The following is a 23,954-nucleotide window of genomic DNA, read 5'->3' as shown; positions in this document are numbered from 1 at the left end:
CCTCCCTTTTTTAGACCAGGGCCCTGGGAGACCAGAGCGTCGGCACCCCTCCTCCCCCCACACAGCCCTAAGCAGTTAGGACATTTCTTATCGTCTGCATTCTTCCCCCGCTCCTGGCTCCATGTCCCTCCCCACCCGCGTTCCCCTCCTTCCTTCCACCCTCAGTGCGAATTTTCACTCCCAGTACAGCTGAGCGTCTTGTGAGTCTTTTCCCCCTTCTGGGCCAAGCTCATAGACAAGCAAACAAGCAGATGGACGGACCTATAGGCAGACACACCCGGCAGGCCACCCCCTTGCCTGGCCAGGGGAGAGCGGCTCCACGGGCCTGATGGGAGCCGGCTGCCAGGGGTTAAGGAGGAAGTGCTGGCCAAGGTCAAAGTGAGGAAGTGGCCACTGCTGGGAGGGGGGAGGTGGCCAGCTTGTCCTGTGTGACCCCAGGGGCAGGGTTGAAGCCAGCAATGAACCCAGCAGGTTGCTCAAGTTCAGTTTAGTTCAAAAAAAAGGAAGCGTTGCTAAGGATGGGATGAGATTTTCCTAAAGTGCCGCTGGTGGGGCTGCACACTGGCTCTCCTCTGACCCCAGAAGTTTCTCTCTTCATTCACAGCAGCCATGGGCCAGGCTCTGTTAGCCTGAGCCAGGCTCGCGTATGCATGGAGTGGCCGGCCCCCTGGGACTCGGCTGGGACAGTCACAGCAGTGAACGGGGACCACTGTAGAGGGGATCTTACACACGCACACACCCCGCACACCGGAGGAGACACGGCGGCGAGGCTGGCAGCCCAGCTGGTTTCCTGTCCTGAGGGCGACTTAGCCTCTGACGCGGCGAGCCCCTCTGCTCTCTGTCTGACACGAGGGCGGCAGACCCCTAGATCAGAAAGGCTTCCCAGCAGCGGCTCTCCGGATCCTGAAATTTCCTCTCGTCTTCCACCAGCTTTGTTTCCCACAGAGGCTGGGGTGTGGGAAGCGGCAGGGGCTGGGGAGGGGGGGCTTTTCCCAGCCAGACCCCTCCCTGGTCAAGGTCTGGGGAGAGGTGACAGCGTGGTGATGGGGTCAAGAGGGAGGGCAGCCTGTCCTTCCCTCCAGTGCCTGGGAACAGGGCGGACTCTCGTCCTCCACCCCCTGGCCACTGCCAGCCCTGCCAGCCCCTGCGTCAGCTGCCTGGCCTGGAGCCAGGCGGTTCCAGGGGACCAGACCTGCCTGGCGGCCCCACGGCCCCTGTGCCTGGGACTGGCAGCCAGGCAGGGGGCTCCCAGGGCTGCTCCAGCCCCCGGGGTCTCTCAGGGGTCCACCTGGCTGGTGCGGCCTCTGCAGCCCCTCTGCTGGACCCAGGAGCCCGGCGTGTGTGGAGACTGCCCTGTGCGGAGGCGGGTGAGTTGGGTTTCCCAGGGCTCTCAGATGGGGCTGGGGTGCATGAGATGTTGCCCACCTGCCAGCCCTATGCACCCGTGGGACGACAGGTGCCAGGCTGCAGGAACTAAGGGACAGGCAGGGTGTCTGGAGCTGTGGGCCTGGAGTCAGCACAGCCCAGGTTCAAATCCCACTTCAGCTGCTCCCCCACCATGGAATCTTGGGTCCGTGTCCTTGCTTCTCTTGCCTCAGTTTCCACATATGAAAAATGGGAATGGAAATATCTACCCTCGAAGGTTGGTGTGCGTGAAGGCTCTGGGTGTGCAGTTGGGGTCTGATAAATGACAGGTTGATACCGTTGCCCACGGCCTATTGCTTTCTGTTACTTTGAGCCCAGAGCTGCTCTCCAGGACCTAAAACAGGCAGCGGGAGAGAAGCCATGCTGGGAGATGCCAGGGGAGGCCCATGTGGGTGGCGGGGACACAGCTATTGAGCCATCGCCACTGCCTCCCAGGATGCGCACGGACAGGAAACAAAGTGGGAGCAGAGCTGGGACTGGAACCCAGGTGCGGGCGTCCCCAGTGGAGTCCTAACCGCGGTGCCGAGTGCCACCCCCCTTCCTCCTTGTCGCTTGCCGCCTGCTCCAGGTGGGTTTGTGTCGAGTGCCAGGTGAGGCTGGGAGGGGTGAGGGGACTCTGGTGAGACGCACTCCCCAAGCCGACCATCCTGCGAGGACGGGCCCTGGAGCACCCCGCTGGCTGGGCTCCCAGAGCTCGACTTGGCGGAAGGGCCCTGGGCTCTGAGCCACCTCCCGCCCCCAGCAGCCCTGCAGTGACCCCAGGCTGCTGACCCCACCCAGGCTGGCCAAGGGGAAGGGCAACTGGTGCTCAATCCCAGGGGACCTCCCTTCCGCCCGGCTGCCTGTTATCTCCCTCCCCCTTCCCCTCCCTGCCCCAGGCTCCGTGCCGCCCTTTCCCCCTTGCAGCCGCACCCTGGCACGCTTATTTATGTATTTGTTGTTAATAAACTCAGTGTGTTCCTCGAGGGTGAGGACCAGTTCCAGACGCTTCCTCCACTCGCGTGCTGAAAGAGCTGAGTACGTCTGGACTGGTGGAGTGCAACTGGGCGTCTGTGGGCTACAGGGTGTGTGTGGGTACATCTCCACCCCGTGCGTCAGTCAGCCCAGGAGGCCGGGGCTGGGTACGGGAGAGGAGTGAGTCCTGGAGTCCTGCCTGTTACACAGCAGGTGGTTATGGGTAACCGTACTGCATGGTCTAATCGAGACTGTCAACAAGAGGAAACGTGAAATGTTCTCATCACAGAGAGAGGTGACAAAGGTTCGAGGTGATGGACACACACGCGCTCTCCTGTTAGCCGCTAGCTGGGTCCGGGTTAGTAGGAATGGGTTCGGGTCCTCTCAGTATTTGGCGGCACACCTGTGGCCCCAAGGCCCCTTCCTGCTTCTCCGGGGCATCCGGGTCTCTGCCGTCAGCATTCTTGCCCTTCCTGCCGTGTGGGGGAGTGAACCGTCGAACTCTGGGCTGGTGGCAGCGCTCAAGGCTTCGTGTGGGCTGTGCCGGGCAGTTTTGGTTGGGAGAACAGCTTTCTGGACTCTGAATCAGACGGAGGGGCCGCCCCTTTGCCTGCAGCCACGTTCGTCTCCTGGGGAGCGTCTCAGACTTACCTGCCGTTACGCTTGCTCTGGGGTGCGCCTACCTTTTCAGCATGGATCTTGCCTTGCGCACCTGTCAGGCTGCCCCTCCGCAGGCCTCCATGCTGTCTCTCCCCTCCCCCAGGCACGGAGACCCTGGGTCAGTGAGGACAGAGTTACCATGGAGACCAGTCTTCATCTGCAGCATCAGGGACTCTGGTGAGAGATGGGCCTCAGTCTGGGGGCCCCCACTCTGTAACCTGGCTTTTACCCACGAAGACTCAATAATCTGAGAGTCCCTGCTCCTTGTTTGCACATCCAAGACTCTTCCTGCAGCATCGGTGGTTGCCACGGAAACAGCTCTGTTAGCAAACCTGTGCACGTGGGCTGAGGGACAGTCCTCAAAAAAATCAGGAGATTGCCAGACCTCCTCAGCTCTCCCACGGGACCCCTGGTTCCTGGAGCCCCTGGTGACTGCCCCTGACCCTCGGCTCCCCAGGCCCCCTCCTGCACCGCAGCCTCCTCGTCGGCCGCCTGTGCCAGGAGCCGGAGTCTCTTCAGACAGCTGGGCACCCTCTGCCTGTGGCCACCCATGGCTCCCTGTTGTCCACAGGATGAAGCTGGCGGCTTGCAGAGGGACTTGGTCTGAACCTCGCTTCTCTCCTCTGCCACCTCCCTCACCCCACCACACACAGGCACACGCACACACACATGCACGCACACACGCACACCACACATGCACACGCACACGTTGTCAATCCTCTGCCTTTGCACACACAGTGCCTTTTCCCTCCGCTGCTCCACCTGCCAAAGGCTGTGCGCCCTTCAAGGTCCAGCTCCAATGCCACCTCCTCCAAGAAGCACCTTCCTTTAGCTTCAAGCAGGGCCGGGGCCACAAACTCAGTGGCCACCAGGGCCGAACAGGAGACTTGCAGCTGACAGCTCACGCCAGAGTTGAGGAGACAGACAGCAGGGCTATGCGGGGACTGTGAGGGAGCCCACCCTGCCTGTAGAGCAGGCCCAGTCAGGCCAGTGTGCTGGACGCCTGGACTTCAGGTGACCAATCATGCCATGATCCCATCCTGTGCCACCTCCCCTGTGTGAGGCTGGGGGCTGGGCCCTCTTCTTCACACAGCTTCTGGAAGGTGTGTGGTGTTTAGAAGGTGCCCGCTGGGGACTGGCTCAGTGGATGGATGAACCCTCAGGTCTTTGCTGTTCTTGATCCAGGCCCTTTGCACAGCCCAGAAGGCTCTGTCACCAGAGAGCTGCACGTCTCCCCCCCCCCCCCCCGCCCCCCCAGGCACTCACTTGGACATCACCTGCTCAGAAAGACTTCTCTACCTGAGCAAGCACACCCCTTTGTGGTTCTGCCACACCCCTCCCTCCGCTGTTCCAGTCACTGGGTTCTGCACTTCCCATGAACGAGGCACGCTTCTAAACCATCACCAACGTGGACTCTGTCCAGGGAGGGAGGAGGCATGCAATCGCCTCTACTTTCCGGACAAGGAAACAGGCACAGAGAGGGGTCACGACTTTCCCAAGGCCACACAGCAGGCTGGGGCCAGAGCAGAGACCCAGATCCAGATGGTCTGGCTCCAGAGGTGTTTGCCTTCTTCATGGTGGGTTCACACGTGTGTCACTTCTTCATGGCAGGTTCACACGTGTGTCACTTCTTCATGGCGGGTTCACACGTGTGTCACTTCTTCATGGTGGGTTCATGTGTGTATCACTGCTGGCATCTGTCATGCGGCAAGGCCGTGTCTGGAGGTGCTCCCAGTCGCCAGATTGAGGCCTGGCGCGTAATAGGTGCTTAATAAATCTTTCTCGGCAGGACGGAGGAAGGGAGAGAGGAGGATCAGAGAGTTGGAAGGAAGGCTCCCTGGCCCGCTGAGCTCAGCCCAAGGACGTCAAGGCCAAGCTCCTTGTCGGAAGCTTCCCAGCCTCTCGGAGGGCTTGAGTCAGCCTGCCGGGGACGGCCCGCCCTGCCCTCCCCTCCCCCTCCAATAGAAGCTCTGTTTTCTGACCTCTCCCAGGCGAAGGTGCCAAACCGCGCTCCTGGCTCCCGGGGCCCATGCTGAGCGCACTTCCTCCTGAGACAGGAGCCGCGGAGACAGGAAGTCTTCCCAACGAGGTGGCCTGGAGCGAAGGCGCTGCCGGGATGGGCCGGCCAGCCAGGGGTCCTGGCGGGGCTGCTCCGGCCAGATGTGCCGAGCGCCTTGGCGGGCGGATGGAACACGAGGCGAGCCTGGGAGGGGGCCTGTCCCCTGCCAAGTTCTCCTTGGCTCCTACAGCGAGTGAGCCGTGGAAACGCTTTCCAAGGTCCTATCCCCCGGGGTAAACCATCCTTTCCTGTGACACGGTGCAGCGACCATGATGTGACAAGCTCGTCACCAGCCTGTTCCGTTGAACCCTCCCGACTCCCTGAGCCGGATGAGTGGCCTGAGGCTCAGAGAAGTGCCGGAGCCTGTTCAGGGTCACACAGCCGGGATGCGCGGGGGTTGGGGTCTGTGACACGCTTCGGGCTCCATCCAGGGAGCAGAGGCTGGAAGCCCGGCCTGGAGCTCCCCACGTGACCCGTTACTCAGAAATGACTACGTTTGTCAGTTTTCTCATCTGTGAAGTGGGCACGAAGGGGAGTTGACGTGTGTACAACCCGGGCTGTTTTGCTGGGAGGACCGTGCAGGGCCTACATCGTCACAGGATGCCCGGGACCGTCCAGGCGCCCCGCGTGGCAGCTGAGGCTCAGCGAAGGGGCTGGAGGTCGCGCAGCCCTAGCGCCTGCACTGGCAGAGGCGGCCAGGGAGGACCATAGCGTGGTTCCAAGCGAGAGACTTTGATAAAGGGTGGAAGTGTTTCTCGGAGGCTCTGGCACAGCATGTGGGGACCTGAGCCCAGGGCGGGGATGGCACAGACCACGGCTGCCTCACCTGCTCAGCGCAGCCCTGTCTGGGAGCAGCCTGGTCCCAGCCCCCCTTTGCTCCGGGACACCATCGGGGCTCATCTCATAGTATCCGGGGACACAGCCATCTGCTTTGCTTGGGGTCAGGCCGCTGCGCTCGGCATTATGGGATTGGGGGGGACTGGCACGGTCTGAGCTTTCGACACAGACATCTGCTGAGCGCCCTCAGGCGCCCGGCACAGTGTCCACGTCCGAGGGAGGTAACAGTGTTAGCCCCATTTCACAGATGAGGCTCAGAGAAGAGAGGTGATCTGGTCTCGCAGCCTGGTCCGGCTGACGCTGTGGTGTGGGCCGTCAGTCACCATGCAGCCTGGGCTGGGGCGTGAGCCTCAGACAATCTGGTCGCAGTCAGCAGGGGCCCCAGTGGCAGGGCTCTAGGGAGGGTGGCAAAGTGACCTTGATCCTCTGGCCAGGGGATCTTAGAGATGCAGGGGGGGGGGGTCTCAAAAGGCAGCTTTATGCTGACGTCCCCTCCTCAATTTCCTGAAATGCAAGTTCCATTGTTGCTATTTCATGGGCAATGAGACCACAGCTCAGAGAGGCAAAGCAGTTTGCCCAGGACCACACAGCATGGAGCTGAGTGGCACTGTCATTTTATCAGCCCCCAGCGCAGAGCTGGGAGCAGACACCGGGCCCAATCCATGATGGATTTTTTTAGATGGAAGGGAACTTTTGGGATCGTCAGCTCTAACTGCTTTCTTTTATCTCCAGGGAAACAGGCCAGATGTGTCTCTAAGAACATCTGTAAGTAGGGGCTGTGAGAGATGTAATAAGGAGCACTGGATTCTTATTTTTTTTTAGATGCTTTTATTTGAAAGGCAGAGTGACAGAGAGAGAGAGAGAGAGAGAGAGAGAGAGAGAGAGAGGAGAGAGATCTTCCATCCACTCATTCACTTCCCCAAGTGATCTCCACAGCCGATGCTGGGCTGGGTCGAAGCCTGCGGCCAGGAACTCCATCTGGGACTCCCACATGGGTACCTGAGCCCAAACACTTGGGCTATCCTCCACTGCTTTTCCAGGCCCATTAGCAGGGAGCTGGATCAGAAGTAGGGCAGCTGGGACTCGAACCAGTGCCCATATAGGATGCCAGGACTGTAGGCAGCAGCTTAACCTGCTGTGCCGCAGCGCTGGCCCCAAGATCCTTAATCTGAGTTTAAACATCACCTCTGTCGCTCACTGTCCTCCTGGCCTCTCGAAGGACACTAGCCCTTGCTGGACCTAAGCTTCCTCACCTGCAACAGAGCCATCGTCAAGGCCACTGTCCCATGGATCTTGGGTTCGAATGATACACACAGGTGTGCAATCAAACGTTACTGTTAACACAAGGGGTCTTCCCAAAGTGCATAGAAAATGGAAGAGCTATGTGTGGCTCTCAACATTTGGGCACCCAAAGCAACCTCTCTTTTAATTCCATTTTCCATGCATTTTCTGAAGCCCCATGGTATTGCTGACCATGACCTTTGCACTCAGTTCCAGGGTCCCTGGAGGGTGGCCTGCTGGGCCTCCTACCCATGGCCAGGGCCCTGGAGTGGGACGGAGGGGCCGGCGAGCTGCTTTTCTCGTTGGCTTGATGGAGCAGCCGGGAAGGAAGGAGTGCATGGTGAGGGTTAAGGTCAAACCCCCAGGAGCAGAGGAGGCTGGGGTCTCCATTCTCTGCTCTGCTCTCCCATAAGCACGCGCGGCACTGCTGGCTGCCACCTCCCGGCTATCTCCAGTCGCCAGGGAGGAGACACGATGCTTGGGGTCCATATTAGCTTCAGCTGCCCTGCCTGGCTGGGAATGGGCTGTTCTGGCCTGGGTTAGGAGGGTAAGGGCTGGGCTCCCAGCCTCTCAGGGGGCCCTCAGCAGCCCACGCTCTGAGCAGCATCCTGGACACGTGCCCTAGGCTGGCTCCCAGCGTAGGGGGAAGTCAGCCACCCCTGCAGCCTTCTCAGACCACATCCTGAACGGTCCCCATCAGCGCCCCGAGGAGCGCTGTGTACACAGCTCGGGGACCCGTAGCAGGGGTGGGCTCGGGGCTGATTCAGGGGATTAGTGGAGTCTGGAGCTGCGCGTCCCAGGCTCCTGGGGACGTAAGCAAAGCAGGACATTTGTTTATCGGCCACCTCCAGGGCTGAGCGGTGTTTAGGAAAAGGCATGGGCTGTCTGGTGGCCTTGGGTGTGGGCTGGGAGGCTGTGGGGACCCACTGCTGGGGGCCGGCGTGGCTTTCTGGCCCAGAGGGAGAGACGCCCGCATGCCCGCCAGCATGCTCTGGCGGGGGCTCTGCAGCTGGGCCTAAGCTCGGCGGGACCTGCAGTCCTGGGGATGCTGAGGCTGCTGGAGAGCTGCTGAGGGTTTGCACCAGGGAGGGGTGCGGCTCCGCTTGCGCTTTGTCCACCAGGTGGACAATGAAATCGGAGTGGAAGCGAGAGTCTGGTTAGGAGCCAGGGGTAGCCACAAAGGCAGGCAGAGTTGAGGGCTGTGGAGGGGCCACAGTGGGCAGGGCCTGTGGGCAGACGTGGGCTGAGGACCGGGGGACGCGCGGTTCCGGAGTCAGGGTCTTAGCAGGAAACGGACAACCCACTCAGACAGGGAGCGTTCGTGAGCACGTCTGAGCGCATTTTCAGGTTTAACACACACGGAGTGGTCACACGTGGGTTTGGGGCACAGTGGGTATTTCAGCACATTCCAACAAGGTGGTTGATGGGAGCCTGGGCCTCCCAGAGGGGTGGACAGAGTAAGGGACCCCACAGCGCTCCACACATGGCACGGCTCGGGGTGACCGACCCCGGAGACCCTGCAGGACACACCTGAAGAATGCGCATCTGGCCCTCCTGCCGGAAACTCTCATTGGTCAAACGGGAGGTCAGAGGGCAAGGGACCCAGGGGTCTTCAGTCTGTGGCAGCCAAGCAGGGAGAGGGGTGGATCTGGGGCCAGAGCTTGCTGGGGAGGGGAGATGCTTCGAAGGCTCGGTGTGGGGGTGGGGAGGATGCCAGCAGCCGCAGGGAGATTTTAGGGACCCCCGGGGACCTTCTGGCTGTGAAGGGGCGGGGCTCATGGGGTCCTGAGCCCAGACAAGGCAAAGGGGGCCTCCCACTCTGCTGGGTGACTCAGCCTGCTCGTGGGCGTGCAGCTCGGGAGGAAACTCTCTCCCCGACGCAGCTAATTCCGTCCCGGGGCTGGCAGCCAGGCCTGCGGCTGGAACATCTGCAGGCGCCGTGCGGTTTCCAGGCCTCGGGGATGCAGGACTCCAGCCCCTGAGGGGCCCCTGGGGGCCCCCAGCGTCACGAGAGGCCCATTGTCTCCGCGTGGGAGGACGCGGGCACAGCGGTCAGGACCCGCCCTTGTCCAGGCGGCTGCTGAGAAGGAGCAATGTCAAGGGCCCCAGAGGCACCTGGCAGCCCCCCGACATTTCAGCCACTGGCAGAGGCCATGTCGGGGCTTTGAGGTCCGAGTCCTTGGTTCAAATCCGGAGCTGATGCTTAAAGGCTGTGTGATCCTGGGCTGCTCACTCCCCCTCTCTGAGCCTGTGTTTGCAAATCTGTGCAGTAAGGACTCGGATCCTGCTGAGGCGTAAGTTCCAGACTGCAAGCCCCTCTTCTCCATCTCCAGGCCTCAGTTTCCCCAGCTACAACACAGGGTGCTCTCCGAGGGGCCTCCCTTGCCCTCAGAGGCTTTCTTTGCAGGCTGAGAGCGGAAGGAGGTGTCCAGGCCACCCAGCCAGACAGTCAGGGTGGGCCTTGGAGGAGGTGGGAGATGGAAGCAGGAGCTGGGCCAAGCAGGGCTATGTGCAGACAGAGGGAAGGGCTCCCAGTCTCCCCATGGGCTCTCACACCCACGGGCTCTGATAAGGCCCCTGTATTTGGCCCTGGGTCCAGCTGTGGGGAGTAGGTTAGCTGCAGCCTGCAAGGGGAGACACAGCGCCTTGGGAGAGTGGCCACTGGCAACGCGGGCTGGCGGGGCACACAGGTGAGTGATGTCGCTGGTGCAGTATGGGAGAAGAGGCAGGAGATGGGAGGGGGGCATACAGAGCGAGACTACAGAGAGAAGAGAAAGCGAGAGGCCGAGGCACAGAGAGGAGGCCAGAGACTGGGAGGGAGAGACGGAGGCAGAGGCCGGCCGAGCAGGCAGTGACGGGAGCGGAAGCAGAGGCAACCATCTGCTGCCCAGATGACCCGTGGCCCACTGAGCCCCCAGGGACCCCGGCCAGCTGGGAGCTCCAGCAGGAAGCAGCTGGAGGAGATGGGCTTAAATCCCTGTGCTGCCGCTGAGCAGGCAGGGGTGAGGTGAGACCCCAGGCAAGATGCCTGCTCTCTCTACCCCAGCCCCCAGCATCGCCTTGGGAGCATGTGGCCCGTGGCACTGGCCTTGCTGTGGGCTGCCTTATCCCAGCATCCAGGCCGTGCCCAGACCGAAGACTACAGGGCTGCCATATCCCAGCATCCAGACCGTGCCTGGACGGAAGCCTCCACACCCTGGGAGGGAGGCTGAGGGGATCCACTCCACAGAGCTCCTGCTGCAGGTCAGCCATCACACGCTCTTCCCAGACCAGCAACCAGGGGCCCAGGGGCTTGGGAGAGGCAAGCACTGGCGGCCTAGAGCCTCCGCCTGCCCCATCTGAAGATTTACTCTTGAACCCTCATGGTAGGTTCCACTGGGGCAGGGGCCAAAGGATTCTGGAAGGTTCCAAGGGGGCGAGGAAGGAAGTGGGTCAGGCTATGCACAGGCTCAGAGTTTGCTCTGGGTTTGCTCCCCTGTCCAGCAGGGCTGATGTGACGCTGTCACCTCCCTGAGCTACCTGTGTGACCTGGGCCCATGGCTGGCTCTCTCTGTGGCCCAGCTTCCGCCTTTTTAACAGTGCCTAGGACGGTGGTGGGATTACTTCTTTAACACAGTTTAAGCCAATGGCCTCCACCTGAGGTCCTGTTTTCTGCAGCCGGAGGAACCAGATGTGCCCCCTTCCCAGCAACGGTCCTGCGGTGGGGGTGTGGGCAGGACGCGGCCATCTGCCTGGTGACCGACCCGGCCCTGGCACAGGCTGGACTCGCCCAGGAGGTACTGGGGCCCTGCACAGCCGCTTCTACCTGAGCCAGAGCTCTTACTTCCCTTGGTGCCTCCAAGTCCAAGTTCATTTCCTACTCAACAGAGGACTGTGGACTGGGGCTCTGGAGGCTGCTGGTTTGGCCTTGTGCCTGCCCAGTGTGGCTTGGTCAAGGAATCAATGACCCAGGCTTTGGGCTGGGCACCACCCAAGGATGAACCCTGGGCACAAATTTGGGGTGTTTGTTTGGGGTTTCTCTGGCCCTCAGGCAAGGAGGCAGAGCTGACATAATTATGCCTCTGTCCAGCCGCATTGCCACCATCGTCCTCCGGTTTTCTCTCTTCACTGCCTTCCCATTTCCTCCCCTCCCTGCCCTACCCCCGCCAGGCCACACTGATCCGTTCCCAAGCACCCCAGCGGGGGTCTCGCTGCTACTTGGTGCGCGTGGCTGCTCTGAGGCACCTGCTCTGGCGTTCGTGGGGGCCACAGCCCCTTCAGCGCTCAGGTTGCCCCACTCTGGTGTGTGGACACTGGACCAGCTGCTGTTTCTTAGAGCCCATCTCACCCAGCCCCTCTCCCACCATGGACGCTCGGGGCCTCCAGCCTTCCACCGATGCACCTTTGCCATGCACCTGTGCCGTGCGTGCCTGGGTCCTGACTCCCTGTGAGGTCTTCTCCTTGGCAGGCACCTGCGGCTCTGTGGGCAGACTGACCTCAGAGGCCAGCAGCACCTGAGGCCGGGTGGAGGGATGCAGGCACCCAGCTTCGTGGATGTGACCAGCAATTCTCAGAGTGCTCACTTGTTGGGCGTGAGTCTCGGCCGCCCTCTGTGGGACTCTGTCGGATGCTGCCCCTTGTGTGGCCACTCCCCTTCCCAATCCTACTTCTACACTCCCTGACTGATTTTTCTTGGAAGCTTTCCTCAGATCACTTTGTGGGATTCCTCATTTGAGGGTTTGCTTCTGGAAAAAGAAGACACATCCCACGCAAGTTGCTTGTAGGTATTCTCTCTGCACAGTTCTCTGTGGGGCTGTGGGCACTGCCTGGGAGTCTTCACTCTGCAGTGGCCACGGGGGCTTGCAGATGCCTGAAGAGAGCTCCCTGTGCCCCCGCCTGGCCAAGCGGGGTAGGGCCCAGCGTTCTAGTTCTGGCCACAGCCTGTGGGAGCAGAGTGTTACCTTGTCATGCTTTTGCATGTCTTTGATCTCCAGTGTGTCCCATGTCTGGGTCTGGTTTCCTTCCTGTGAATCGCCTGTTCCTGCTTTCAACCCATTTTCCTGTTGTAGTTGCTCTTTTTGGATTTGCAAGAAGGAGTTCCTAGACGGCAATGTTGGGTTTGTGGATTCTAAATGTCTTCCTCCAGTGGAGGCAGGGAGTGTGTATGTGTGTGTGAGTGTGCCTGCCTGTGTGTGCCCTGTGAGTTTGTATATGTGTGCACTTCTGTGTGAGTGTGCCTGTGTTTGTGTGTGTGTACCTGTGTCTGCGTGCACACCTCTGTGTGAGTGTATGCACCTATGTGTGTGTGCACCTCTGTGAGTGTGTGTACTCTGTGTGTATGTGTTCCTCTGTGTGTGTGTACTCTGTGTGTGTATGTGTTCCTCTGTGTGTGTGTACTCTGTGTGTGTATGTGTTCCTCTGTGTGTGTGTGTACTCCGTGTGTGTATGTGCACCTCTCTATGTGTACACCTTTGTGTGTATGTGTTCCTCTGTGTGTGTGTGTACCCTGTGTGTGTATGTGTTCCTCTGTGTGTGTGTGTGCATGCCTGCAGAGCGTGCATCTGTCCTCCGGAGTGGGGTGGACAACGTGGTCTCTGACAAAAGTGAGCCCCACGTGAGCCGCAGACCTCAGCCAGATTGTCCTGGAAAATGGAGCAGGTGGATTCCTTGAGGGGTCAGCAAAATGGAGCGACACAGAGGGTGTCCCTGCAAGGTGGGGCTGGGGGTGCGCACCAGGAAGGGTGTGAATAGATGCCAAAAACTGTGCTGCTTTCCGGAGCTCCAGGTGGCCAAAAGCAGGTTGTGCAGTCGTGCTACCTGGTTGGGAATCCCTCACTGACTGTGACGTCAGCCTCACTCTGACCTTCGCCACGGGAGGCATCCTGGAGGTGACCAGAGATGGGTGAGTGATGCAGTTAAAGGGCCTCGTGGCATTTGGACTCCTGGGCGTAGTCAGTCAATTATTGTTCATCACAAGGGGCAGGAACCAATAGAAAGTGTTACTAGGTGAAGACCTGAGGCGCATCCCAAGCCCGGTCAGACACCTGCAGAGCAGCACGCATGGACTCCTTAGGGAGTTGCTGCCTTTGACCTGCACACGTGCCTCTGAGCTCCCTTGTGGCCACATCAGAGAGGAAATGTGTCCATCTGTAGCTCTCCGGTGACCAAGAATGGGGAAGAAACCCAGCTCCCCCCAGGGGAAGCAATGCTGTTCTCACCCCTAATTCTCAGGGCATTTCTCGGCTCTCAGGGCTATGTCACTGAGGAGGGATTAATTACACAGCGTCGCAGGTGTGGCTTTTGTGGGGTCATTGCCCTTGGAGATTTGGAGGGGAAGATAAAGGTGGCCTGGGAAGGCAGACCCCTGGGGGGCTGGGCTCCATAGGATCTGAGGATTGTGGGGCTCTCGGTGGATGGGACTGGGGGCAGCTAGCCCTGCAGGGGGAGCCAGTGAGCCTTTTAATCTGGGATCCTCAGGCAAGGGGCTTCCCCTCTCTGAACCTAGGTCTCCCCCTCACCTGTGCACTGGGCCTGCGCACTGGAGTTATCCTCACAAGGCTGTCAGTAGCCGCGCATGGGGTCTCGCGTGGTACCGTGTTGGCACAGCATGAGCCCCCAAGTAGGTGTTAGCTGTGTGCAGACCCAAACGGCATAAGCGAGTTTCAGACAGCTTTAGGCAGCTTGTGGGAAATGAAATTAAGTGGCAAGCTTATTTCAGTGCCAAAAAGAAAATGTTAAAATCCGTGCTTACGAGATGAGCTCAAGGGAAATGCATACGGCGAAAAGGCTAGGCACGGCTTTCGCAAACACTCGCAGCTAAACAAACGGAAGAAGCCTCTCTGCCCACAAACTTTTGGAGGTAGCCTCGTGTAGAGTGACACATGCTGCTTCCCCCATGAGCATGAAGACGCTTCCTGGCTGTGCAGGTTTTCAGGAATAGGAGTCGCTAGTTACAGCTTTTGGACATCGGTAATCGGCACAGGACCGGGGGCATTTCACATCACACGAGGCAGGTGTCTTATTTCTATGCAGGGAGGAGGAGCCTGGAGCTTAGAGAAGCAACATCTCTAGTGGTGCCTTCCTGACCTGCCGTTGAACCCAGGGCCAGACAGGCAATAGGACAGGACGCAGTGGTCCTCGGGACACCCTGGCCTCTGCCCACCTGTGCCAGCCATGGCCATCATAGGAGTGAGTAGAGAGCGGACGCCGGAGAAATCACTGTGATACCCATGGCGACAGCAGTGCCGGCCTCATCCCAGGCCCTGCCGCGTGTTCCCGTGGTCTCTGTATCCAGGGGCTGTGCACGCGTGGACTCCACCAGCCGTCGACCGTCAACATTTAGGAAAAAGCACTGTGCCTGAACACGTGCAGACTTTGTCACCTGTTGTGAGTCCCCGGATGCAGGCTCTAATAACACTTTCTGTGGCGTTTGCATCTACAAGGTGCTGTGAGTCAGCTAGAGAGGCTGTGAGGTGCACGGGAGGCTGCATTGCTTATAGAAGGGACTTGGGCGCCTGCAGATTTCTGCAGCTGCAGGGTTGGGGGCGGGGTTGTCCTGGAACCCGTCTCCCGTGGACACGGAGGGGTGAGTGTCCTTGACACCGCCGCTTTGCAAGGTAGGAACTGTTATCATCACGCCCATTATACAGGTGAGGCAGCTGTGGTGCAGAGAAAGTAACTCTCTTGCCCAAGGTCCCAGGGGGGTTCCTGCAGACCCAGGAGCTGCTCACAGCTGCTCACAGCCTGCTGGGCCCCAGGGGCCACTGTTCTGCCTGGGCTGTGAGCCACACGGGGCTCAGGACAGGAAGGAAAGGGTAGGAGCTAAGGGCAAAGTTGGGGCCCATCTGTATCTTTCCATGCAGGGGCCCAGAGGCCCCGGGTGGGGTGTGCACCAGCGGGGGATGCTGACATAGTCAGTCCCAGTGGGATGAGCTGGGAGGGGTGGACAGACACACCCAGAGGATGTCAGAGCCACCCGGTCCCTGCCCCACTTGGCAGAGGCTCAAAGACACAAAGACGTGGCCTCTGACCCTGAGCTGCCTCCAGCCGGCTGGAGGACAGACATGACGCTATCTGTGTATAGCCATGTCTCTGCAGGCACCATGGGGAGCAGCCAGCCAGCCCAGTGCCGCCAAGGAGGGCTGCAGGGCTGGAGAGAGAGCAGGCAGGTCCTCCCTCCCCCTTCCTAACACCTGTCCTTCAGACTCAGAGGCAAAGTGGACAGTGTGGTACAGCAGGTTAAACCACTCCTCGGGAGGCCCACACCCCATGCTGTGGCACCTGGGTTAGGTCCCACCGCCTACAGTCCAGCTTCTGCTTGTGTGGACCCTGGGAGGCAGCAGTACTTGGGGCCCCGCTACCCCATATGGGAGACCGGGATGGAATTCCAGGCTCCTGGGTGTGGCCTGGCCCGACCCCAGCTGCTATGGGCATTTGGAGAGTGAAGGTCTGTCTCTCTCTGCGGCTCTTTCAAATAAATAAAAATAGATAAATATTAAAAAGCAAAACTCAGATGCCACCTGTCTCCTGGAGCCTCGGGGCCCCAGGCTGGGTGCCAGCCCCTCCTCTGGGCGTCTCAGGATACCTGAGCTTGTCCTGCCCCAGCCCTCGCTGTGAGCTCCTTGTGGGAGGGGACCAGAGCAAAGCCACTCCCTCAGCCCTGGGGCTGCCCAGCCTGGCCCGGAGCGCGTGGATGCAGCCGTTTCTTCTTCGAGGACACGCTTGGTGGTGGCCGTCAACCTGGACAGATCATGATTTGGGGACAGTGCGGGGTGACGGCTACAAGCCCAGGCTCTGCAGACCGGGCTCAAACCCGGGCTGTCCTCCCCTGTGCCTGTGTGCTCGGTCAAGGGTCTTTATTTGGTACCAGTTATTTATTTATTTATTTGAAAGGCAGAGCTAGAGAGGGAGAGACAAAGAGAGAGAGAGAGAGGTCTTCCATCTGCTGGTTCACGCCCCAGATGGCTGCAACAGCCTTGGACTAGGCCAGGATCAAAGAGCCGTCTTGAGCGGAGCCATCGATGCAGCTTCCGGGGGCTCCACCACCTCCCAGCTCCTCCAGCTTCTGTCTCCTTCTCTGTGAACTGGAGATAGTGACAGTGGAGTGCGTGTGCGTGTGCGTGTATGCGTGTGTGTGTGGCGCTGAGCCCACTCAACTCTCTGGTTCTTGAACCTGGACCCACCACCGCCTCCCTTTCTTCCCGGTGCTGTTTCCTGCTGTGCCCAGAGACTGATTGGCTGAGGCCCACCCTGGACAGCTTTGGCTAGCACAACAGTGAACGGTGAGGGACTCGTGTCTCCGAGGGAGACCAGTGACCACTGACCTGGTGGGAGTGGGGGGCGGGAGTCAGTGGTCACTGTCCGTGCAGGTTTTTGGAAGTGTGGTTGGGGCCAAGTTCACCGTCCCACACATCTCTCCTTCATTGCACTTAGCACGCTGGCAATTTTCTCATGTTTTTCTAATTGTCTTCCCCACTAGACTTCAGAAAAGCCAGGGTTGTTTTTTGGGGGGACACAGGAGCTTGGACTTGAACCACAGCTCTGTGTTTGTTCAGCCGTATGACCTTAGCCAAGTGACTTAACTCTGTGTGCCTCCATTTTCCCACCTGAAAACCGGGGTTTAAAACCTTGCTCCATCATTGAGTTGCTGTGAGGGTTACGAGAGCCCGTGTACACCAAGTCCTTAGATTCGTGCCTGGCTCATAGGAGAGTCTGTTCCGTAAACGAAGGAACAAAGCAGGGAATGGCTGAGCCGCCGCAGCGCCGTGCTCAGAGCTGGGGAAGACGCCGCTGCCCTTGCCCTGTTGGTTGTTGCCCTAACGGCCCCCGGCATCTCTTACAGAGCATGGAGGAAGAAGACTACAACGCCTCCCTCGCCTACGGAGACGACTACCCTGATGACTTTGACTCCCTTGTGGTCCTGGAGGAGCTCTCTCCCCTGGAGGCCAAGGTGGCCAGGATCTGCCTGGTGGCGGTCTACAGCGTCGTCTGCTTCCTGGGAATCCTGGGCAACGGCCTAGTCATCGTCATTGCCACCTTCAAGATGAAGAAGACGGTGAACACGGTCTGGTTCCTCAACCTGGCCGTGGCGGATTTCCTGTTCAACGTCTTCCTCCCCATCCACATCGCCTACGCCGCCATGGACTACCACTGGGTGTTTGGGACGGCCATGTGCAAGATCAGCAACTTCCTGCTCATCCACAACATGTACACCAGCGTCTTCCTGCTGACCGTCATCAGCTTCGACCGCTGCGTCTCCGTGCTCCTCCCCGTCTGGTCCCAGAACCACCGTAGCCCCCGGCTGGCCTACATGGCCTGCGTGGTCATCTGGGTCCTGGCTTTCTTCTTGAGTTCCCCATCCCTCGTCTTCCGGGACACGGCCAACCTGCACGGGAAAATATCCTGCTTCAATAACTTCAGCCTGTCCGCGGCCGGCCCTTCTTCCCCTTGGCCCGCTCACGCCCAGCTGGACGCTGTGGGGTACAGCAGGCACGTGGTGGTCACCGTCACCCGCTTCCTCTGCGGCTTCCTGGTCCCCGTGCTCGTCATCACGGCCTGCTACCTCACCATCGTCTGTAAGCTGCAGCGCAACCGTCTGGCCAAGAACAAGAAGCCGTTCAAGATCATCGTGACCATCATCATCACCTTCTTCCTCTGCTGGTGCCCCTACCACACGCTCTACCTGCTTGAGCTGCACCACACCGCCGTGCCCGGCTCCGTCTTCAGCCTGGGTGTGCCCCTGGCCACCGCCATCGCCATCGCCAACAGCTGCATGAACCCCATCCTGTACGTTTTCATGGGGCAGGACTTCAAGAAGTTCAAGGTGACCCTCTTCTCCCGCCTGGTCAATGCCCTCAGCGAAGACACCGGCCACTCCTCCTTCCCCAGCCACAGGAGCTTCACCAAGATGTCGTCCGTGAACGAGAGGACGTCGATGAACGAGAGGGAGACCAGCATGCTTTGAGCCTCGCCTGGGAGACGCCCACCCCCCCTCCCAGCCCCCAGGGACAGAAGACCAAGGCAAGAACCTCTTCGGCACCCTGAGTGCCCGCTGCATTTTGCCTGGGGGAGGGCGGTGTTTAGAACTGGGGATCCAGGGCTTGGATGGAACAGGGGGAGGGTCTGCCATGACACAGCCTTGGACCTGCAACCAGTGCTTCTTGGGAGACCAGCCTCGACCAACTCAAAGCCAACGGGAGGATACATTCTGAAAAAAGGAGTTGTCAGGAATTCGTCCGGGGTGGGTAAGAAGCAGGGGGATTAAGCTCCCTACTGTGTGTGCCCCAGAGATGACTCAAACGACCTCCTGGTGTGGGCAGGGGAGGTCAGAGGAAACCCAGTGCCAGGCCAATCCCACCTTGCCCACCTCCACGGATGTCAGCCATTGTCAATCATTAGCCAGAGTCCCGCCCCTCAAGGCCTTCCTCTGGGTGGAAGTGCACAGGTTGCCTGGGAGAGGAAGGTGGCACAGTTTAACCCCTGAGCTCCTGGGACCATGGCTTCCACGTGGGCCCTTTGCAAGGTCCCAGCACGGGGGTCAGTGAGGGCTGCGGGCCGCGGGGAAGGAATGGGACAGGAGGAGCAAAGACCCCTTCAGAGGAGGCAGACGTGGAGCAGCTGGGGCAATGGTGCTTTCAACTGCAGGATTTTAGGGGTGTGGGGGGTGCCAGCCCCCAGCCCTCGCCCCTGCTCTCACCCAGCATCTGTTACCTGGCAGTGGGGCCATGGTGGGGGTGGGGGGGCGCACCTGCAGCTCCCGCCCTCTTGCTGGGATTCTTCCCTCCCCCTCTAATCCACTCAGCTTGCAGCACCACCCTTCGGGGTGGGGGCAGAAGGGGTGGGACTTCTCCTGCGTCTCAAAGCCTGGCTGGAGACTGGCCCCACGTGCAGCTTCAGGGAGCAACCTCGGCGGCCTCCCAGGCAGAGGAGGAGGTCCCAGGACTCAGCGCGGCATTCCGAGCAGAGCCTGCGGCGACTCTGGGAACAGTGGCTCCTGCGATGCAGACTGTGGACACCGCCTGTGTGCACCTGCGGGGCACCACGGTCCTCACCCGGCACCGACACCTGCCGAGGGTGTCACTGCTGAGGCCCAGCGGTGGGGAGGAAACTTGCCCAGCATCCCGCACAGCTGGTCAGAGACCAGATCCAGCCCTGGCTCTGTCTGGCTACATTCTTCTATGGAGAATTTTCTAGACTGGAGTGTGATAGCACCTCCTATGTTAAGCACTTTACACATGTTGTCTCATTTATTCCTCCCAGCAACCCCCCATTAGGTACAAGTCTCACTCCCCTTTTACTGACAAGGAACCCGGGGCTCAGAGAGGCTAAGTAACTTACCCAGCGGCACCCAGCTGGTCTCTGCCAGAGCCCAGATTTGAGTCTCCGTCTGCCAGTCAGCGTCGGGAAGGAAACTGGGGAGACCGGGGCTGAGTCTGAGCAGATGTACGTGGCCTCTAAGAAGCTTTGTGAATTGTTTGCCAAAGACCCGACATGGGCAGCCCGCAAACAGCTCCACCTCCTGCCCCGCGGAGAGCAGGCCGGGGCTGGGCGCCTGGCGGGAGGCAGCCCCTGTGTGCCCGCGGTCCCGTGGCCTCAACGTGCCCGCACCCTGGTCTCTACTCGTGAAGCCACTTCTCCAGCGAGACACAGGGAGCACAGGTCACGGAGGCCCGGCGCTGGGCTCCTGGACTCACACCTCCTGAAGACACAGCTGTTCCTTTGTCCCTGGCTCTGGGTACGCGGGACGAGGTGGCTCTGAAGCGACCCCACCCTGGGGCCTCCGGCTGCCTCCTGGGATCTGAACTTGGAATAGCCTTGGCGTGAAAGGAGGCGATGGCCCCGGGACCCAGAGTCCCCTGTCATTGCTGTCCCCAAGTTTCCCGATGCAGCAGCCGAGGCCCGGACAGCGTGCGCTTTGTCCCAGGTCCCAGCGCAGTCCACAGAGGCCCAGGTCCTCCCAGGCCCCGGGGTGGGGCTCTGCCTGGCCAGCCCGAGGGAGCCAGGAATCTTGTTGTCATCAGCAGAAGCGAACGTCAGGCCGGCTGTTTTCCTCCTCGGAGCCAGGCCTGGCTGGTTCTGGCCGGCCCGGGTCTTCCCGGTCTGAGTGTAGCTTCCTGTCAAGTCCATAAACATAACCATGACCTCCACTTTGCTCTGGACCCCACTGCTGCCTGTGCACGTCTCCGCGGGTTCACTGCAGGGAAGAATTAAAAGGCAGGTTTGTTTGGCTGCAAATCCATTTTGAAAGCCACACATAGTTTTTTCATAATATGCATTTCCATGACTTTTTAGTTTTTGAAGCCTTGAATGGATTTCAAACATTTTCCTACCAAAACAAGCTTATCTTTTTAAAAGCCATTTATGTATTTATTTGAAAGGCAGAGTTACAGAGAGAGCACTTCCATCCACTGGTTCACTCCCCAATTGGCCACAATGGCCAGAGCTGCACTGATCTGATACCAGGAGCCAGGAGCTTCTTCTGGTCTCCCACGTGGGTGCAGGGGCCCAAGCACTTGGGCCATCTTCTACTGCTTTCCCAGGCCATAGCAGAGAGCTGGATCAGAAGTGGAGCAGCTGGGACTCGAACCAGCACCCATATGAGATGCCAGCACTGCAGGTAGCAGCTTTACCTGCTACGCCACAGTGTCAGCCCCAAGCTTATCTCTTAATTCCATTTTCCCAAAAACCTTTCAAAGCACCCTGGCACATAACCTGCAGTTTTCAGGAAGTCCACAGGGAGCAGCCTGTCCAGTGCCCCAGAGCCCGCCCAGACCCAGGACCCAGGCATGGGGCCACAGCGCCGCCTCCTGGACAGGTGGATCAGAGGCAGAGGGGTAGGAGGAGAAGACGTTGGGGGCGGGGGCACCAAGGGGGAGGACATGATGGCGAGGGAAAGGCACCCGTCTTCCACCAAGCATCCAGTGTGCGTCAGACACAAACCTCCAAAGCCTAGGTTGGCCCTCTGGGAAGAGGCCCGTCCTACCCACGTGGGTGACACAGGGAGTGGGGTCCCAGGACAACCCTCCCCTGTTCTGGCTTGCACAGGTGGCTACGTGATGAACCAGGTCTACTGCCTGGGCTGCGTTTGTTCAGTATCAGGAGGGAAGGAAGGAGGGGGAGGGAGAGGGGGAGAGGGAAACAGGGGAGGGGGAGAGACATCCAACCATCCATCCACCCACCCGTCCACGTAACCACCCTGACATCCACCAATTCACCATTCCCTAACAAGCCTATTTGGTTTCTTCTCTTGGCCAGGCCCTGTAGGCAGTGGGATCCAGGTGTGACCAAGACACACCCAGTCTCTGTGCTCACGAGCTTCCTCTCTGCCAGTGGGAGAGACCGCCAGTAATCCAAATACGCACAGCCCCAGTGGAAAGCAGCCCCTGCAGGTGCCACCCACACGTCAGAGAGGGGCTGTTCAAAGGCCAAGGCCACGTCCCTGGGGAGGGACACTTCATTTGCGTTGGGGAGGAGGGGTGGGCATTGCTTTGGTGGGGAGGTGTGTGGGGGGGGTGGTCTAGGTGGAGGAGGCAGCAGGAGCAGTGTCGCTGGTGTGGGAGGGAACAGTGATCACCAGGGACTGAAAAGGGGGTGGGGGCTGCAGCCTACGGGTTGGAGAGGGGGTGAACGTAGCACCAGGTGCTGGGCGGGCGGGGGCCCACTGAGACCTGCACGATGTCCCGATGTCCCGGGCTGTTCTGCAAGGGACACATTGGAGAGAGCGGGGCGGGGGCCTGCTGCAGCCTTCCTGGGCCACGATGGGTGCTGGAATTGGGGAAGCTCAGGTAGCAGGAAGAGGACTCTCGGAGAGAGATTTAAACGCGGCCCAAGCTTTCTCAGGGGAGCCGTTAGCGGGAAACCAACCCTGGGCCCGTTGCTGCTACACGGAGGCCTCCGCGTGTAGCTTTATTGGTGGAAATTAATTGTAAATATTATTCAAATTTCCCTCCCAATGCACAATTATATCCCCCTGGGGAGCCCTGTGAGTGTATAAGGAAGCCATATAAATAATGCGCATATTAACCTCCGAGGCTCATTATGGCTGCTACGGGGGCCGGATTGTGGAAACTTATGCAGATAGAACTGCAAGTACACGGACAGACATGGGCTTTAACCTCGGAAGTCACCTGAGGTCTGACCTGGAGGAGCTTCCAGAAGTTTCTCCCCCAGGACACAGGGCGAGCCCCGCCCACGTCACCCCAGAAGCCTTGTTTCCAGGGGTCTAGACACTGCTGGAGATGCCTGGGAACCAGGCAGGTGGGGCCTGGGAGCACTGGCCATGGGAGGAGGGCGCACCTCCCTCCGCAGAACGCCCACCTGGTGCACAAAGCTCCCATCGCGACTGCAGGAGCAGCTGAGGCAAATCATCCGTCCGCGCTTGGGGCGCACAGTTTAGTTGCGCTGTCTCGGCGAATCCGTACAATGGTTTCAGGGCCAACAGCAGAGGAAGCTGGGGCTCAGAGAGCCCAAGGACACACAGCTACAAAGTGACGGAACTGAGACTCAAAGCCCAGTCTGCTGATCTCCCGAGCTCTCGCTGTAACTGTGACAGTGCCCTCTGGAAAGACTCGTCCCTGGAGGGGGTAGAAGGAGCTAGGCTCTCTCTTCCAGCATCAGGTTTTGAAGAGGTGGAGGTGGGGAGTGGGCGGTGGGGGCTGGTGGATTGCTCTTCCCTCCGGAGGGAGGACACAGGGGTGTCTGGGGGAACTTGTCCCTTCCATACGGATTTTTATTATTATTATTATTTGACAGGTAGAGTTATAGACAGTGAGAGAGACAGAGAGAAAGGTCTTCTTTCCATGGGTTCACCCCCGAAATGGCCACTACGGCTGGTGCTGCGCCGACCCGAAGCCAGGAGCCAGGTGCTTCCTCCTGGTCTTCCATGTGAATGCAGGGACCCAAGCACCTGGGCCATCCTCCACTGCACTCCCGGGCCACAGCAGAGAGCTGGCCTGGAAGAGGAGCAACCGGGACAAGAACCCGGCGCCCATATGGGATGCCGGTGCCGCAGGCAGAGAATTAACCAAGTGAACCATGATGCCGGCCCCTCCATAGGGATTTTTGAGTTTGGAAAAATACTCTGCTCCTCCCCGTGCCCTCATTTCACAGATAATGAAACTGAGAACCTCTGGCTAGCAAGACTGGGGCCGCCTGCCTCCCCGCTGGGGGGAAGAGGGCTGTGGAAGTGCTCGTGGGCATCACTTCACAGCATGAACCGCCAGGCCCAGAGACCCGGCATTCACCAACTGCCCTGCTCACTGCTTCGTTAACCAGGGCTGTGGCGCTGATCTGCTCTGCAGGACCCCTGCCCATGGCCTGGGGGCTCCCAGGAGAAAGCTGGCTGAAGGGGAGGAAGAGGCCTGGGCAGCTCCAGGAAGGGGCATGCTGTGTGTGGGACCTAAGTGTGATTTCCTTCCCACTGTCCTGGCTGTGGGAGAGGGCGTCTCCACGTTGACCCAGGCACTGGCTGCGTGGGTGCCCTCAGACGTAGCGCTGGGCCCAGCAGGTGTAGCTGCTGCCTGCAGTGCCAGCATCCTCCCTCAGCATTGGTTTGAGTCCTGGCTGCTCTGCTACTTCTTTCTCTCTCTTTCTTTCTTTTTAAATTTATTTGAGAAGCAGAATTACAGACAGAGAGGGAGAGACAGAGAGGTCTTCCACCTGCTGGCTCACTCCCCAAATGGCCACAACGGCTGGAGCTGAGCTGATCCAGAGCCAGGAGCCAGGAGCTTCTTCAGGTCTCCCATGCGGGTGCAGGGGCCCA

The 23,954-nt window shown here is 59.7% G+C and overlaps 1 protein-coding gene across 3 annotated transcripts in view; it reads left to right on the top strand.

Annotated features, from left to right (window-relative positions):
• Positions 1-20,505, top strand: part of CMKLR1 (chemerin chemokine-like receptor 1) — a 36,116-nt gene extending 15,611 nt beyond the window's left edge. The window contains exons 1-2 of one of the 3 annotated variants that reach the window (XM_062182566.1): positions 1,254-1,367; positions 17,037-20,505. In XM_062182566.1, the coding sequence (XP_062038550.1) occupies positions 17,040-18,158 (1,119 nt within the window). In that variant the 5' untranslated portion in view covers positions 1,254-1,367; positions 17,037-17,039 and the 3' untranslated portion in view covers positions 18,159-20,505. Of the gene's footprint in view, positions 1-1,253; positions 1,368-1,922; positions 1,994-17,036 lie in introns of those variants that run through there. The other 2 variants (XM_062182567.1, XM_062182565.1) reach the window with 2 other exon arrangements.
• Positions 20,506-23,954: the final 3,449 nt, after the last annotated feature.

This window comes from Lepus europaeus, chromosome 23, assembly GCF_033115175.1.
Source record: "Lepus europaeus isolate LE1 chromosome 23, mLepTim1.pri, whole genome shotgun sequence".
Classification (NCBI taxonomy): domain Eukaryota; kingdom Metazoa; phylum Chordata; class Mammalia; order Lagomorpha; family Leporidae; genus Lepus; species Lepus europaeus.
The sequence above is the reverse complement of the archived record's forward strand: the minus strand, read 5'-3'. Positions and strand labels throughout refer to the sequence as shown.